The following is a 19,269-nucleotide window of genomic DNA, read 5'->3' as shown; positions in this document are numbered from 1 at the left end:
ACCTCCAGACTTTCTAGGAGACCCTGTGACTCCTGAAGTCTGCTGATGAAGACCCCATGTCCTAACTCAAGTCACATAGATGGTTAGGTCTCCACTGATGGTCCCCTTTGTTTGTAGAATTCAGTTGGACAGAAGTAAACAGTGACCACCCGCCTCTGGTTCTGCCATCATCTATTTCGCGGGGGCTTTGAATGACCATCGAATGCTGCAGCTCGCTCTGTGCTCTAAGACACGCTGTGTTTTCGGTGCTGGTCTGCTAGACACCATGTGCTGTTGAGTTTTATTTTGTGTTATTCCACAGCAAAAAAAAAAAAAATTGTGCTTCCTTCTTGGGTCTTGTCCAAATCCCAGCATGGCTGGGCTGGCCACTAGGTCTTCCTTATCAGGGCAGCCCAGGCAACTCTGAGTCTCTTATCAGTGCTGCACACATTGTTTAAGAGCATCCTCCTGTCCAATGAATAGAGGAAATCTCTCAGCAACACGGGAGCAGTTTATACGCGAACACAAGTCTTTCCAGCAAGCAGTCAGCAGCCAACCAGAGAGCCCATCTGGCAAGGCAGCACAGAGTGGGGAGGGGGTGGGCAGGGGGGGCAGGCCACTGGCACGAGAGGACTTTAAGGCAACAGCAGCCGAGGACAGCAGGCAAAATGGAAAAGGATGAGCTGCTGGAAAATGTGATGTGAACTTCTCCATTTTCTAAATCAAAGCGTCTGTGAAAGCTAGCAAGTTCATTCAGGGGAGACGGGCTGTGCGTAGCGGGCTCTGTTGGCCTCAGCTGGCCCTCCACCTTACGGGGAATATAAGCAGACAGACACGCGTACACAGACGGACAGCCAGGTACAACGACGGCTGAACAAGCGGAGACGGGCACAGGGTGCAAACATCCAGCAGAGTGGCAGCGAAGAAGGATAAAAAACAACTGGCAGGTAGGGAGACCTTGGAGAGAATCCTAAAGCCGGCCATTCTGTTGTAAGAACTGTGCGGCCTTCAGGTCAGAAAATTAAAAATGTATACGTACAGTATATACATGTGAGGCTGCTTTTAAATACAGCAAAGTTATAGACGGATCATTACGTGCGGGAATACAGTATGTCTCTTAAACAGCTACTTATAGCCAAAAAGAAGTAAAGTCATCTTTGGGTATTTAGGTAATCGGGACTTTTCAAAAACAAATTATACGGTCATGCATGTAATTCACATATTTATGTATGTTTTAGGTGAGAATCGATACCTCTTTATAAGCAAAAAAACTAAATACCTCTTATAGAGTGCCTTTCATATCGGTCTGTTTATTTATATAGCACCTTTGATGTCTGTCTGTCTGTCTATCTAAATGTTTAATATTGTGTACTATACTATATTTCTATGGATCTATTATGCACATAATCTTTCTTCTCAATAGTATACGGCAATGCTTTTCATATTTATCTGCTTACAGTGTATTGATTGTACTCAGAATATTTAATATCTATACAGTACCATTCATATCTATCTGCTTATTGTATATAACACCTTTATACCTATCTATTGTACAGGGAATATTTAATATCTATTAGATTAAGTTAGATTAAACTTCAATAATATTGTATATAGTGCCCTTCATATATTTCTGCTTACTGTGTATAACCCATCTATCTATCTATCTATCTATCTATTATATAGTGCCTTTCATTCTATCTATCTATCTATCTATCTATCTATCTATCTATCTATCTATCTATCTATCTATCTATTATATAGTGCCTTTCATTCTATCTATCTATCTATCTATCTATCTATTATATAATCCCTTATCTATCTATTTACCTATCTTTTTATCTATTTTATAACACCTTACATATCTATGTATCTATTGTAAACAGAACCTTTCCCCTCTGGTGTATATAGTGCCTTTCACGTGTATCTGCATAGTGCCTACCAGTCTATCTATTGTACACATAATCTCCAATAGATTTCATGTGTTGTTAGTTTTGAGATTTAAGTATTTAGCTAGTAATATTACAGAGGACGTTAGGCTGTTTTTCATGTTTTAAAATGTGTTCTATAAATAAATGTTATTTTACAGTGCATTTCGTTATATTATATACAGTATATTTGTATATACAGTAAATCATGACCCTGTTCCGGAAAAAGCAGAATTACAGAATGAATGGATATGGAACCATTAATTCAGTTGAGGGTCTTAAGGTAGTCCCACCCCTAAATTAGGCGCCAGTCATGTTTATTCTAATTATCCATCTGTCTCTTAAAGTATAAAGTGTGTATTGCTATATTATTGCTGTAAGAGTCAGATTGATTGATTGATCGATTTCAAGTATCCTGAATGATTTTAAGATCTGCTATTTAAAGCAGAAGACAGTTCGACCAGCCGGCATTTTTCTTTGTCGTGCGTTTCTCGTCCCTTTCGGAGCCGCCGTTCTATTTGCAGTCCAGGCCACTGTCGTTACATCAGGTGTCTTCGCTCTTTCAGCCTTGTGTTGCCCGCAGCATCCCCGTGACCGAGCGGACTGCGCGCGGTGCTCAGACGGCGGGTGTCTCCCTGCCTGCCCGCCCGCCGCGCTCTTTTGTTTTGTTTTGTTTAAGGATGTTTTGTAATGTGTTGTTCTCCAATAAATAAGGAACTATTGGTCGAGTAACACGCTGATGCCAGTGCTTTGCAGGAAAAGAAGAGTAAAAAAAAAAAAGGTTAAAGGGCAGCGAATTTCACTTTGATAAGCTTCCAAGATTTTTGTTGTGCGGTTAAATACTGGAAATCAACGTTGACTTTGAAGTAAGTGACCGCTTAGTTTACCGATGGCGCTGGAATTAGGACTTAACACACACTTTTTGTATTTGTTAAATGCTAGTGTTTTTATTATTTTGCTGTTCGAGTTCGCATTTTTTAATTCGCATTTTCTTCCATGTCGGCCTTGATCGCACTACCAGTAGCAGCACGTGGAATTTGAGGCTCAGTCGGTCCGCCATGTGCAGGTCCGCTAAAGGCGCTATATCGACTCTGCCTGCCTATCCTCAAACATGACACCCGTGGAAAGGCAAACTCGTGGGGTGTTTCTTTACGATATTCCGGTTAGGGCTGATAGAAAAATATGATACGAGTAACAATGAATAATTAAGAGCGAGGCACTTGAAATTTTTAATAAAAACCTGCAAGTTTTAGAGTTTCAACAGCAACAAAAAAACACGTCCCTCGTACATAATACACAGGAGAAAAAAAGGTTTAAACACGTTTTCGTTTTTCCCCCATCTACAGTAAGCGTTTTAAAGCCAACATTTCGTAATTTGTTATTGTCTTTCCATTTAGATGATTCGCAAAAAATGTATTGCTGAATGTTGATGTAGGAATTGTGGTGCTTCTTCAATATTCCATGTTCTTAAAAATAACTATTTCCTCTTTATAATTCTAATTGTCCAAAAATGCGTTTTATAATGTACTTGAGTATTTTTCCCTAAATGCGTCGTTTAGTTAAAGAAGAGTAGAAATCGAGATTAACGTTGATGCAAAAATATTTAATGAGCTGGAATAATAAACGGAATTAAAAACAATTCTGAAGCTCAGCTGAAAAAACAAAGCAGACACTTCGGTGAGGACAAACCGCCGCCGCCGCGTTCGACTTTAGAAGAGCTGGTCGGTAAGGCGAGGAAGAAACGAACACACCGCACAGAAGTTACGGTGGACGTGCGAAGACGTACGTGTTTTAAAATGTATTTCAGTATTCAAAGAATGGAATATTTCATATCTATCTATCTATCTATCTATCTATCTATCAATCATATAATGCCATTCATATCTATCTATCTATCTATCTATCTATCTATCTATCTATCTATCTATCTATCATATAGTGCCTTTCATTTCTATCTATCTATCTATCTATCTATCTATCTATCTATCTATCTATCTATCTTATCTACCTCTATATTTATTGTAAGTAGTGTCTATTATTCTCCAGTTCTCAGTGTGCACAGTACATCAGCAGACATAGCACAATAGATGGCTATACGTGTGTATTCAGGGGTCTCAGAAGTGGGCTTACAGTTGTGAGTATGCGAGGCCCGCACTTTGAGCTCTTACGAGATTGTGCCTGTGCCCAGTGCCATTGTAACATTCTTTTGAGTTAATAAAGTTATTGTAGTAATCCTAATCTTCATGTCTTTTTCCATTTGAACAACTGTAAACCTACTTTTGCCCACCCGTGTGTATATATAAGAGATAGAAAGGCATCCAAAAAAGAGAAATATGAAAGGTGAAAAAGGACAGAAGGTGACTGGCTGGGGGACCGGGAGGACGCCTTATTCAATGTCACATGCTGTCACAGTCTTATTTAGGAATTTTTTCAACCCTCCAATGAAGAGCATTTTTTCAAAAAACAAATAAATGATTAAAAAGAAATAAAATATATTTTATTTATTAATAAGTTTGCTCATGCAGTGGCTTTTAACAATAATAAATCATATGTAAAAGTGGCATTAAAATAAGTTTTAGATTGCTCAATACTACAGTAATAATTTATATCTTTAATTGACAAACCCACTTTCTCTTTTCGGAAGAAAAGAAATCAATTCACTGCCGGAAATTCAATGAATGATGATGTTTCAAACAAAAAAAATATTTTAGTGTCATATATTTAATGCAAAAATGCATTTGCCCTTTATAAGTGTAGATATATCTTTATAATTCAAAAATGAAATCTGTCATATGGTGCCTTTACTATCTCTCTACTGTATTGAGTATTTCAATATCTCTTTATCTCTGTACAGTACATCACGGGCCTGTCCTGACTTACAGAGTCGATGAATGTGTGCTCATTTATTCAACTGAGGCTCTCAAGGCATACATACACATGTGTGTATTTATATATATATATGTATTTTTTATTATTGTATATGTACTAGCCATCCCCCGTGGCTTCGCCCGCGTAGTAGTGAAATGGGACAGTGAGGAGGGCCCTGCCCAGCTCTCTACTCCTGACGTCACTCTTCCCACTCCCCTCGGCCCGCAGCCTCTGTCTCTCGGATTCGCACACATTAAATTGCTCCTGCAAGCGAACTGTGATACTTAGCTCAGTGAGAGAAGTCGCAAAATCAATGGAATGTTCAAGCAAATTATAGAAAAAATCCTGCACTAAATCTGTGAAGTAGTTCTCTCGTGAAAAGTGGACAGACAGGGAGACAGCCAGGCGTTGGATTTTATATATATTGAGATATATATACAGTATATATAGATTATCTCTCTCTCTCTCCCTCTCTCTCTCTCTCTATATATATATATATACATACAGTGGTGTGAAAAACTATTTGCCCCCGTCCTGATTTCTTATTCTTTTGCATGTTTGTCACACAAAATGTTTCTGATCATCAAACACATTTAACCATTAGTCAAATATAACACAAGTAAACACAAAATGCAGTTTTTAAATGATGGTTTTTATTATTTAGGTAGAAAAAAATCCAAACCTACATGGCCCTGTGTGAAAAAGTAATTGCCCCCTGAACCTAATAACTGGTTGGGCCACCCTTAGCAGCAATAACTGCAATCAAGCGTTTGCGATAACTTGCAATGAGTCTTTTACAGCGCTCTGGAGGAATTTTGGCCCACTCATCTTTGCAGAATTGTTGTAATTCAGCTTTATTTGAGGGTTTTCTAGCATGAACCGTCTTTTTAAGGTCATGCCATAGCATCTCAATTGGATTCAGGTCAGGACTTTGACTAGGCCACTCCAAAGTCTTCATTTTGTTTTTCTTCAGCCATTCAGAAGTGGATTTGCTGGTGTATTTTGGGTCATTGTCCTGTTGCAGCACCCAAGATCGCTTCAGCTTGAGTTGACGAACAGATGGCCGGACATTCTCCTTCAGGATTTTTTGTTAGACAGTAGAATTCATGGTTCCATCTATCACAGCAAGCCTTCCAGGTCCTGAAGCAGCAAAACAACCCCAGACCATCACACTACCACCACCATATTTTACTGTTGGTATGATGTTCTTTTCTGAAATGCTGTGTTCCTTTTACGCCAGATGTAACGGACATTTGCCTTCCAAAAGTTCAACTTTTGTCTCATCAGTCCACAAGGTATTTTCCCAAAAGTCTTGGCAATCATTGAGATGTTTCTTAGCAAAATTGAGACGAGCCCTAATGTTCTTTTTGCTTAACAGTGGTTTGCGTCTTGGAAATCTGCCATGCAGGCCGATTTTGCCCAGTCTCTCTCTTATGGTGGAGTCGTGAACACTGACCTTAATTGAGGCAAGTGAGGCCTGCAGTTCTTTAGACGTTGTCCTGGGGTCTTTTGTGACCTCTCGGATGATTTGTCTCTGCGCTCTTGGGGCAATTTTGGTCGGCCAGCCACTCCTGGGAAGGTTCACCACTGTTCCATGTTTTTGCCATTTGTGGATAATGGCTCTCACTGTGGTTCGCTGGAGTCCCAAAGCTTTAGAAATGGCTTTATAAACTTTACCAGACTGATAGATCTCAATTACTTCTGTTCTCATTTGTTCCTGAATTTCTTTGGATCTTGGCATGATGTCTAGCTTTGGAGGTGCTTTTGGTCTACTTCTCTGTGTCAGGCAGCTCCTACTTAAGTGATTTCTTGATTAAAACAGGTGTGGCAGTAATCAGGAAATTGAACTCAGGTGTGATACACCACAGTTAGGTGATTTTTGAACAAGGGGGCAATTACTTTTTCACACAGGTTTGGATTTTTTTTCTCCCTAAATAATAAAAACCATCATTTAAAAACTGCATTTTGTGTTTACTTGTGTTATATTTGACTAATGGTTAAATGTGTTTGATGATCAGAAACATTTTGTGTGACAAACATGCAAAAGAATAAGAAATCAGGAAGGGGGCAAATAGTTTTTCACACCACTGTATATATATGTATATACTGTCATGCCGTCCATGTGGCGTGGGTAAAAACACAGTTGGACCACAACATTTTGAAATCCGTTTCTTAGTGAGCACCTGTGGGCCAAGGGTAACCTACATTCCAAATGTCAAGTCATAATTTCTCGGGAGACTTTGTGATGAGTGAGTCAGTGGTATTTGGCTTTTATACTGTATATATAGACTGAGAGAGAGACACACTTAATATCTCTCTTAAAGTATCCATAGATATATCGGCACATTTTTATTATGAAACTAACCTCATGTTTTGAAATTGTGCATTGCATATTTTCGTGCTCATAGATTGCTGAGATCGAAGTTACGATATAAAGTTACAGTGAACTCGATTGCCTGATGTATTCTGGTGTTATTTGTTTGCTATTTTTTTGCAGATTGTATTTTTTCTCTCCAGCCGTCTGGAGTTTTTTTTTTTGTTTGTTTTTTCTGTCCTCTCTGGCCATCGGACCACCTTACTCTTATTCTATGTTAATTACTGTTGTCCTATTTTAATTCTTACTTTGTCTTTTTTTCTCTTTCTTTATCATGTAAAGCACTTTGAGTGACATTATTTGTATGAAAATGTGCGACAGAAATAAATGTTGTTGTTGTTGTTGTACATCAGGGTTGCTGACCTCCGCCATGTGACCTGTGTCTGCTCCCTTTATTTTGTTGTTTGTGTTTTCTCTTTGTAATTAAACTAAATGTGAAATCACGCACATATTTTAAAGGGAACGACTCTGCTACTGTTTAATCTGTTATATACTTCAGGCCGCATGGCTCAGCACTCCTTGACGTATTCGATTTCAACTGTAATCTTTTGATTGTAAATTGAAATAGCTTTAAATATTGCATTGCACACTTGTGTATGTTTTTACAATAGAAAATGTCACAAACTGAAATGGGACTTCGCTCCACCTAACTTTCAGTTTTACTACTGGGCAGCAAACATAGAAACTATAAAAACCTGGACATGGGCATAAATAGACAAACACACACAGGCTTGGTCCACAATAGAAATGTAATCCTGCAGCACCTCTTTATATCCCTTGCTTTGTACCCCAGCATATACGAGTCATCGTCAATATACTAACAACCCGGTTGTGCTTCACTCACTGAGAATTTGGAACCAATGGAGGAAGCTCTTAAAGTCAGAGAAGCTTTAATCTGTGGCACCCCTGCGCGAGAATCACCTTTTTCCACCCTCTGAAACGTATGCAGTTTTGAATGTCTGGAAAACATTTGGGATTACATCACTTTGAGATCTGTACACAGACAACATCTTCGCATCCTATGAACAACTACGTTTCAAATTTAACTTTCCAACAACTCATTTCTTCCACTACCTTCAAATTCAAAACTTTGTTATACAAAACCTACCCAATTTTCCTCACCTCCCACCTACCTCTATGCCAGAAAAAATATTACTCAGTCTTGCTCTATAGTATTTCTGCAATATATAAAACCATTTTACAGTCCCTCCCTTTCAAAAATCCAAGAGTACAGGGGGAAAAGCATCTCTCAGTCAACGTCTCAGAAAGGGTGGCACGGTGGCGCAGTGGGTAGCGCTGCTGCCTCGCAATAAGGAGTTCGCTTCCCGGGTCCTCCCTGTGTGGAGTTTGCATGTTCTCCCCGTGTCTGTGTGGGTTTCCTCCCACAGTCCAAAGACACGCAGGTTAGGTGCATTGGCTGTCCTAAATTGTCCCTAATGTGTGGGCCCTGTTTTGGGCTGGCGCCCTGCCCGGGGTTTGTTTCCTGCCTTGCGCCCTGTGTTGGCTGGGATTGGCTCCGGCAGACCCCCGTGACCCTGTAGTTAGGATAAAGCGGGATGGATAATAGATGGATGGAACATCTCAGAAAAGGATTGGAAGTTAGGGTTAGGGATAGGGAGAATTCACTCGAGCTCCATATGTGCAAAGCATACAATTATGAGGTGTGGTCCAAAAATACAGTGAAGGTTTTAAAAAAGCAACGTTTATTGCAGTAAAAGATTTACAACTATTAGTTCCTCTCAAAATACTCTCCTCCTCCACATCGAATGCACTTATCCCAAAGCTCCTGCCACTTTGGGAAGCAGTTCCGGAAGTTTCCTTTCAAGAGTGTCTTTATTTGGGCTGCCTGGATGTCCTCAATGGATTGAAATCGTTTGCCTTTCATGGTCATTTTATCAATTTAGGGAACATTCAGAAGTCGCACGGTGCCAGATCCGACGAATAAGGTGGATGCGGACACAGCGTAATGTTTTTATTTGACAGAAATTGTCGTACTAGAAGGGACGTGTGACAAGGAGCGTTGTCATGATGAAGAAGTACGTCTTGATCTTTTCTTGTCTTCAACCGAGTCCGATCCATTACGAAATCAATCAGACCACTTGTGAACAGTCTTAATTGTCGGTGTAGTGTCACCATAAACCGATTTTAACATCTGATGGGTTTATTGAGGTTTTTTCAATTTGAAACAAAATGTTAATGCTTTGCTCGATATCCATTATTAACGACAAACTTGAAGAAACACCCTTTGAACTCAACAGTGGCTCACAAATGACTGACAGGATCAAACGAGTTGAAACTGGTCACAAACAGGGACCTGTCAGAGCCGGCGTTGAATTGTTTTGCGTTGCTCTTGGATGTTGCTCGGCGTCAACATTCACCATACTCTTTGATCACACCTCGTATTCAACTTAAAATGATATATCGAGCGCATCTCTCTCGTTTAAAATTGTCCAAAATGTTTCCAGGATGACAGCAAACCTGCGAACGTTGCGATCGAGCTCCAGCCTCACTGGGCTGCACGTTCTGGGCCTTCACCAAATTAACATCGTTCTGGACCAAAACCTTTAAATGCCAATGTCACAATCCCTTTGGTGGGCTCACAGGGGGGCTTAAAGTCCATCCATCCATCCATTTTCTAACCTGCTGAATCCGAATACAGGGTCACGGGGGTCTGCCGGAGCCAATCCCAGCCAACACAGGGCACAAGGCAGGAACCAATCCTGGGCAGGGTGCCAACCCACCGCAGGACACACACAAACACACCCACACACCAAGCACACACTAGGGCCAATTCAGAGTCGCCAATCCACCTAACCTGCATGTCTTTGGATTGTGGGTGGAAACCGGAGCGCCCGGAGGAAACCCACGCAGACACGGGGAGAACATGCAAACTTCACGCAGGGAGGACCTGGGAAGTGAACCTGGGTCACCTAACTGCAAGGCAGCAGCGCTACCACTGCGCCACCGTGCCCCCCGGGCTTAAAGTCGAGAAGGACAAACAAACTGTAATGGCCCTTACTACTCTATTAATACTTAGACTTATTTTGCTCAACTGGAAGAATCCTAACTCACCTCTTTTAAGTCAGTGGGTAACTGATGTTACATATTTTCTGAAATAGGAAAAAATCAAATTCTCACTTTGAGGAGCTGTGCAAAACGTTTTTAAAACCTGACAGGATCTGATCATTAACATTTTAGAATATGCATTTAAATTAAGGAAGTGGATTCTCTCCCCTCTTTTACTCACTCCATTTATGTTTTTATGATTTACTTATTTTTTACTAGCTTTAAGTTTTACTCTGCTGGCCAAGCTCTCTTTCTCAGGGGTGGCGGTTGATTTGTTTCGAACCTTTTATTTTTTTGTAAAACTTGAGTTATTTGTTTGGAATGTTATCTTATTTTAATAAAATCAAAAAAAAAAAAAGTAACTTCTACGAATGTTGAGTAAGCATTCATTAATTAGAACATTAGAACACTCTGGATGAGAACAGGCCATTCAGCCCAACAAAGCCCGCCAGTCCTCTCCACTTATTTCTTCCAAAAACACATCAAGTCGAGTTTTGAAAGTCCCTAACGTCTTACTGTCCATCACACTACTTGGTCGCTTATTCCAAGTGTCTATCGTTCTTTGTGTAAAGAAAAACTTCCTAATGTTTGTGCGAAATTTCCCCTCCACAAGTTTCCAACTGTGTCCCCGTGTTCTTGATGAACTCACTTTAAAGTCTCCGTCTCGATCCACTGTACTAACTCCCTTCATAATCTTAAAACACTTCACTCAGGTCTCCTCTTCATCTCCTTAAGGTTCAGCTCTTTTAATCTTTCCTCATCACTCATCCCCTGTAGCCCTGAATCAGCCTAGTCGCTCTTCTCTGGCCTCACCAGTGTGTCATAAAGCTTGAGCAGAACCTCCTGTGACTTGTACTCCACACGTCAAGGTGCTAACTTGAAGTTCTGTTAGCCTTCTTAATGGCTTCTGTACACTGTCTGGCAGTTAGTAGCATAGAGTCCACTGTGACTCCTAAATCCTTCAATTTCCAGACCTGCCATTGTGTATTTAAACCTCACATTTTTACGTCTTACATGTAATACTTTACATTTACTGACATTAAAACGGATTCAACTCCTTCAGTCTTTCCTCATCACTCATGTCCTGTAGCCCTGGACTCAGCTAGTCGCTCTTCCCTGGACCTTCTCCTGTGCTGTTATGTCCTTTTTGTAAATTGGAGACCCAAACTGCACCCAGGACTCCAGATGAAGCTTAAGCAGAACCTCCTGTGACTTGTACTCCGCACATCAAGGCGCTATATAACCTGTTAGCCTTCTTAATGGCTTCTGAACATTGTTTGGCATTCGATAGCTTAGAGTCCACCACGACTCCTAAATCCTTCTCATAGGGCGTACATTCGATTTTCCGACCGCCCATTGTGTATTCAGACCTCACATTTTTACTTCCTATGTGTAATTCTTTACATTTACTGACATTAAATTTCATCTGCCCAAGCGTGTCTGCTGTCCAAGTCCTTCTGTGATGATACAACGGATTCCAAATTATCTGCCAATCCACCAGTCTTGGTATCATCTGCAAACTTAACCAGCTTGTTACTTATATTCCTATCTAAATCATTTCTATATATTAAAATGTGGGGAGGTTAGTAAACTAACACGTACTGAATAGCTGAGCACACAGCGGACCCTTCATTCCAAGATGTCTTCCCTTTACTGTTTCGGGTGGTCTTGCTGGGGCCACGACGTTGTGCTGCTATGGCAATCCCACTGCTGCCACCATGTCCCCTCTCTATGTACATTTGAATCGTTTTTCGGGAATCTCTTGGATTTTTTTGGGAGATGCTCAGTTTAAAACACATTCTATAATGTTACATTTGCCTGTGTTTTTAAATTAAAGGCAGTTATTTATTTATTTTTCCTCCAGGAGAAGACTGAAGTTCTCAAGAATGTAGCTGTCAGGATGGCCGTTTTACTTCTTAAAAGGAGAGGATTTCTTACCACTTAAGGTCCAGTCGGAGTCTACCTGGCATGCCCAGAAATCATCTTTATTTCACCCTGCTGCCAGTTCCATTAAACGAAAGGATGCTTGTGCTACGTGCTGCCACATTGGCGAGAGGGTGCCCACCTGGCCGGGCCTAAATCCCTTGGCTTTCATCAAGAAAGGAAAGAAGCTTTAACTTAAAACATGTGGGAGAGCAGCTAAAGGCAGGCACAAAATTACATTTTCATAAATCCAAAATCATCAGCCCATTCTGGAAGGCAAACCGACACACAGACAGAAGGGGCTGGCAAACCCCCCCCGCGTCAGACAGAGACCCGCATACACGTGGGACCCCTACTGAGAAACACAAAGGCACAGTGTGGTCCAAACAAAATGATGGAAAAACTGGAGCCCCTGAGCTCGCCCCCTGCTCCTGCTCCGGCTCCCAGTGAGCGGCAGAGTCCTGTTCAGACTGCATCTCCGCCAATTAGCAGTTTGCCAGTTAATAAACCGGAGCAAGGAGACCACACGCCTCAAGCCGAGCCTTTCGAGCCCCCAGGAGATGACGGCGGCACTGCAGACTGCAAAGAGGCCTCTGAGCCGGTTTCCACGGAAATGGCGAGCCAGCATTGCGCCACCCCTCCCTCGACTATCAAGCTGGGGTACGGCGTGCCAGTCATCAGCTTGAGGCACAGCAAGCCGCCCCCTGCCCTCCTTCCCGAAGGCTTACCAGGCACCACTCTGCTTCAGCGGGGGGTGCCGACAACCGAACTGACGGCCCTCCACCCCATCCCGTCACTTGTGCAGTGCCCAGCGGAGACCAGAATCCCACAACTGGCGGGCCTGTCTGCTGCCAATGTGGGGCTGCCAATGGCCCCCCTCTCTGCTATCCCGAGTCCCCTGCTGCCCCCACAGTACATGGGAGGACATCCGTTTTTCAACAGGTAAGACTTTTAGAAAATGTGGCTGAATCTGCTGTCACTGTCCAGCCATTGGCTCCACAGGGAGGGCTCTCGGTTGAACTGGCGTGTCTGGCGGTGGCATAACTGAGCAGAGCTTCATCTCTGGTTACAGAGATTGTGATATGCTGACACATGACATCGCCAGCCTGCTTTCAAAAAAATCTTGGCCATTTTTTAAAGGTTATTAGATGTATAGGAATGAACGGGTGGCAACCCGTTGGGAGATTTGGGTTCATTTAGGGAAAGGGGTGCATTTCTGGGAAGAAGATGGCATCACCTTTAATGGCACCACCTCAACCCAACACATTCCACCTCCCTCACATCTATGCATCATCACAGAAGTCCAGTGACGCCACTAGCGCTGGTATCATTCACTGTGGTCACCAAGGCCGGATTAAGACCCCCTTGCAGAGAGCGGGTCAGATTTTAAACACTGCAACGTGCAGACACACGGGTGTCTAATGCAGCCCACATCTAATGGCGGGTGGAGATTGGACTGTTGGCATGGGGTTTCACTGTGATGATTGCAGCCTGAAAACACCGCGCCTTGGGTGTCACCCGGTCCGATCTGCACCCCCAGTACCCTAATAGTGACGTCACTGGTCTAACCTGAATGGCTCCATTGATGCCATGGGATTTTGACTGAGAGGAGCGCTTTCTGCTCCTCAATCCATTCTGTACCTTTACTGGTAGCGTGCGTTCCTCGCCTGGCAGTGGCTTTGTGAAGCTCACTGACTCATTGCTGGGGTGTTGATTGGTGGATCTGCTCAATCCAATTATATTTTCCCATTACAGGAAAGCTCAAAAATGGGAGCAGCAGTTCCAGTCTGGTTTTCATTCTAAAGAGCCTTGGTTGGAGTGCAGTAATAATGATCTGCTCTGGGCTGCTGATTCCGGATTACTAAGCGTGCTTATCCTTCTTCATCACTTTTTTTAAACAGACTGTTATTGAAACGCTTGTCTTCATCGGGTATTATGGGTGCTGCTTATTCGTGTTTTCAGTCATACGTAACTCTCAGATTTCATTGTATTCAACTCAATACCCAAATTTTTCAAAATTCACCCGTTACCCATGGTGGGCCACCGGGTTGAGTACTGGACCCCTGGCTTTCTGTCAGCAGAATCTTAATCTGTCTGTAGCTTTCTTACAAGTTTAGTCGAGATACAAGATAATAAAGTGTTACAATAGTTTAGCCTTGATATAACGAATGCATGAATTCCTCCTCTTCCTCCTCCTCGTTTCAAGTATGCAGCCTTTTGATGTTCAGCCTGTTATGCTGGTGACGTCCAGCTTTATATTTCTACCAGGTTTGTACTCAGGTGGGGCAGATTGGCCATTAGGGCATTTGAGCAATGCCCAGTGGGCCGCGGACTCTGGTCTGGTCATGGCCCGGCCATTTCATGAAATACATTTTATATACTGGTTACTGTTTGACATTAAAATTAATTTTCTAAACTACTAAACATTATCTGTCTGGTACTATGATGTATATAGTCCTATATAATATACCGTATTATGTCATCAAGTTGTTTTAGTTGTCAGTACACAATGTTGCAGCGAAAAATTTGGTCATAACTGCCTTTTGCCGATTTCTGTTTCGATACCGCTACATTTCGATTAGCATATACATTATTGCAATTTATTTTATCTCATATCTAATATTTAAATTCTTTGGTTCTAATAATTAGTTTAGATTATGTGTTATGCATTGATTGTTCTCTGGTCGTCGGCGGGAGCGATAATTAGTGGTTTTCAGTTGCGATTATTAGTATGATGATATAAAGCACAGGATAGGAATTTTTCATATTAGGACAGAACGTGTAAGGCGTGTTACTAAATTTTTATTTTTCCTTAAACTTTATTTCTAAGCATGTCGTCAAATTTTAAGTTGTGTCTAAACATCAGTGTACAGATTAAATTAGGTAACAGCTTAGATAGAGTTCATATCATAGGCTCATGGCAAGTAGCGAGCCGCGTACTCATCACAAATTTTAAGAAAATTACAATGAATAATGGGCCGAGTGGGTCGACGTCATCACCTCACTCGTTGAAGGAATCCCCGGGCCGGTTCTGAGACCCAGTCCACTCCTGTACTCGGGCCGCCTTTATGATATTAAAGTACGGGCGGCGCACTGTCTGCTCAAGCTTAACGACGCCAAGTCTGAAATTCTCCTTGTGGACTCTAAAGGTACCTTTTCGAAATCTGGGAATGGTAACTTCTGTATTGATGACACCCCTGTTTCTTTGCACCAGGTCAGGTCAGGTTGGGGGGCAGGCCCTGGTACAGGGGGTTGCCGCACCCACCACACAATGAAATAGCTCAGAGTCCCGGTTGGCAGCCCCCCCCAGGACAGACACCCGGTCCAGTCTCACCCTCCGGAATTGACCCTCTATCTGCTGCAGCCAGGTGTTATGTTGGTGTTTCCTTGGCCTGGTCCTCAACAACGAGGGTCCTGTGAGCCGGATCACCCTCGGGTAATCACGTCACATGGCCGTAGTGCCGTAATTGATGCCCCCTCACAATGCAGGTCATGTGCCTCATTCTCTGCAAGCCTCGGGTCGAAAGCCTTGGTGGTGTTTTAGTCAGAACTTCATCTTTTCAGTCTCACATTGTGATGTCTTTTATTACTTTCATCACTTTGCAAGCCATTTTGTTCTGCTCTGTGGCTGAGACGTGAATTCATGCATTCGTCATATCAAGGTGTTTTGATTTGGGAAAATGGTTCAAGGGATTAGAACATAAGTAGGCAAAGAATCAGAGAGAAGAGGTCCAATACTTCTATTTTATTTACTTAATCAACTATAATAATCAAACACATATAATGCAGACATACAAAACAAAACAATACTTACAGACATATAAAAAGACACAGAGCCATCATCTCAGACCAGTAGACTGAGGGGGCCCGCTTGTCAGTCTTGTCAGAGGACCAACTCATTTTGCCTTTCAAATACCGGGCGGTGCGCGCTGTCCCCACGGTTGAGCCTCCAAAGAAACTGAGGGCGAAACCTTCCCTTATATACTAATTGAGCGTCCTTGCCCAAAGCGGCTTACGTGCAAGCAGTGTATACAGAAGTGATTAGTTTCAGCACACACACCTTTCCACGGGACGCGGTGTTGTTTTGCACTTGGTCCTGATGATGACGACACCTGGTACCAAACAGCACACAAAAATAAGAATTGCGTAGTGATGCCCCTTGAAGTGAAAAACAAGTCAGCATGCCCCTTTATCCTGACGGAGACGGCGTCTGGTACCAAAAGGCACACAAAAAAGTGAAGCCCCTCGAAGTGAAAAACAAGTGAAAAACAAGTCAGCATAACCCTCTGGCCATATTCCCAGTACTTTTCCTTCTTGAAGCTGGTTTTTGCACTGAGTGACCAACGCCCATCTGCTCTCTTGATCCCCCCCTCTCTTTAGAAAAATCCTTCCATTACACAAGGCTAAACTACTGTAACACTTTATTGTCTCGTATCTCGGTTAAACTTGATTCTGCTGCACGCTTATTGAGTCAGACTAAGGTTCATAGTTACATGATTGACTTTCAGATTCTTGTCCTCGAAGAAATGGTTTACCAAATACGTATTTACGAGGGGGCACACAAAAATAACCGGAACTGGAAAACAAAAAAATTGTTTTAATAATTTTTACTTACAGAAATTTTAGTCTCCTTCGAAGTACCCTCCATGTGAGTGAATGTAGGCCTACTCGTCCCAACGGTTTTCCTACTGGTGGAAACATTTTTAGAATCGCTGAAGAGGAACGTTGTCCAAGGCCTGCAGTGATTTTTCTCTGACGTCCGCCACAGTCACAAAAGTGCTTTTCCTTTGAGTCGCACGAGGCAAAGATCAGGCGAGTGGGGAAGGTGCCATGACATGCAAGTCAATTCGGAAATCTCTTCAAAAGCCCAACGACGATCTCCGTAAATTGCATTGCGAATCTTATCAAGATTTTCGTCATTCCTAATTGTGGAAGGTCGGCCAGATCTTGGTTGGTCTTCAAGTGACATTTCCCCTTGTTTGAAACGCCACTCGTAGACCTGTGTTTTACGTGATTCTTCCTCTTTAAAAGCAGGTGCAATAATCACTACACTTTCAGCCGCTGTCTTCCCTAAGAGAAAACAAAATTTATCACAGACTCGCTGTTCTTCATGATCACCTAGCACAACAATCACAGAGCACGTTTAATAAGTACCAAGAAAAACCGACACGGACTGGCATACGAACAACAAAGAGCGACGCCACTTGGCTGACTGCCACAGAATACTGTAAGTGTGCCACACCTAGTGGCGAAATTCGCATCTGAGTCAAGATTTCACGCCAGGTACAGATTCCGGTTATTTTTGGGTACCCCCTTCTGTATCCCTCTATTATAAAAAAAAAAAGTCTTCGAAGGAGATGAGACGAGTCGTTGTGCCAAGAGATTTAACCACGGTCACAAAGAGTAGATGACAAAGTAGAACGTCATAAAGAATTCAAAAACGTTGACGCGGTACACATGCACAACAGGTTAGAGATAATGAAAGTACGAAAATTCGAAAGTCTCAAAAACAGGATAGTAACGATCGCATTAGCGCAAACAAACGGAAATTATTACTCGGTGAAATAATGGAACACTGAAAAGAGATTGAATATATTGTTCGGATTTAAACTTTAAGTCTGAGACTTGTAGATCGTCTAATTTGTGTTGCCATCAGAGTAAAGTAGTGTTTCTTCCCAATGAAGAGGCGTAACCGCGAGAATTAAAAGATTTGTTGATTGGTGAAAGTGAAATCCCGCGAGAGAAAATTTCAAGCCCCGCGAGACAATAGCTTATGCAAAAAGAGATTTGGAAAAGTTCTGCCCACATAACCACACACACGGTTCAGTCATTTGTCATTTGTGTGAATGCTATTGTCAGACACATTTCTTGTAGAGATAAAGAAACGATATTCACTCACGGGCAGTTATACGTTGTGCTGTCACGAAGTCCAAACATGGAATCAAAATTCAATGCGATATTAACGAAAAGGTAAAAGCGAAAAGAGAATGAATGTATGGACATCGGTGATATGACAGAAGTACGTAGATATTGTTTGGATTTAAACTTTAAGTCGGAGACTTGTAGATCGTCTAAGTTGTGTTGCCATCAGGGAAATGTCGTGTTTCTTCCCAATGAAGAGGCATATCCACGAGAATTAAAAGCTTTGTTGTTTGGTGAAAGTGAAATCCACATACGTGAGCGGCAGAGATGTGAATTTGCCGGCGCAAAGCACAGGCTTGAGGAGGGTTGGTGAGCGAAGCGAGAAGGGGGCAAAGCCCCCTAGTATATTTAAATAATCAACCTGAAAAACCAGGCAGGAGGAAGCTTGTCCGTTGCGTTGTTAATATCTCTTCCCATCTGCAGCCTTGTGATGGAGTAGTCACAAAGTAAAGACAGAGAGCTACCAAAGTTACACAATAGTGCTGAATCAGTGCTTACGTATTCATCTGACGTGTACTCTGATTGGTTCGTTGGCTTGCACCATCTGAATATTTACTCTGATTGGTTAAAAGACATGAGCTGAATTCAGTAGAGAGCATAACCAGCTTACATAACCCCAAAATAAAAGTCTCATTTCTACTTCGTTCCTGATCCTTACAATGCTTTCCAATACTTCTTGAGTTCCTTTGTGTGTGACATCTCTCAAGTCCTGCTGGATACAGACAGTCAACCAACGTCTTGATCCATCACCACAGACCTTCATGTGCTCTTTTGTTCACTTGACTTTTATGGGGGTCTCCTGATATTGTTCAACAAGTTTTTGACATTTATTAGCTCTTATACTCCTTCACAGGTAGACGCTATGCACTGTTTTAGTGTGGAAACCGCACTGTGGTGGGCACAGCAATGCACTGCTTCCACCCTCCTCTTCCTCCTCCTCCTCCATACCAAATCACTTTATATTACCCCTAAATGACTATGTGACCCCCACCTAAAGTCTCATTTTTCTTCCACACTGGCTCCCATTTATTTCAAACACCATCTTACAGATTATATGCCGCTCTGCTCCCCGCACTCCTCTGGCCTTCTTCTTCTTGTTCCTTCAGTCCGTCGGCATGTGAATTTCACTACGCTGCTCGTTGGCTCTGGAATTGCCGTCTTCATTATATCTGCACTCTTGATTCTGTTTCTTCTTAAAATTCTCCTTTTCAG

The 19,269-nt window shown here is 42.2% G+C and overlaps 1 protein-coding gene across 1 annotated transcript in view; it reads left to right on the top strand.

Moving 5' to 3' along the window:
* The first annotated feature begins 536 nt into the window (after positions 1 to 536).
* The window catches only part of lyl1 (LYL1 basic helix-loop-helix family member), a 41,143-nt gene continuing 22,410 nt past the window's right edge, over positions 537 to 19,269 (top strand). Inside the window, exons 1-2 of the mRNA XM_039772672.1 lie at positions 537 to 926; positions 12,077 to 13,077. Of these exons, the coding sequence (XP_039628606.1) occupies positions 12,527 to 13,077 (551 nt within the window). The 5' untranslated portion in view covers positions 537 to 926; positions 12,077 to 12,526. The remainder of the gene's footprint in view (positions 927 to 12,076; positions 13,078 to 19,269) is intronic.

Source organism: Polypterus senegalus, chromosome 12 (assembly GCF_016835505.1).
Source record: "Polypterus senegalus isolate Bchr_013 chromosome 12, ASM1683550v1, whole genome shotgun sequence".
NCBI classification, from domain to species: domain Eukaryota; kingdom Metazoa; phylum Chordata; class Cladistia; order Polypteriformes; family Polypteridae; genus Polypterus; species Polypterus senegalus.
The sequence above is the reverse complement of the archived record's forward strand: the minus strand, read 5'-3'. Positions and strand labels throughout refer to the sequence as shown.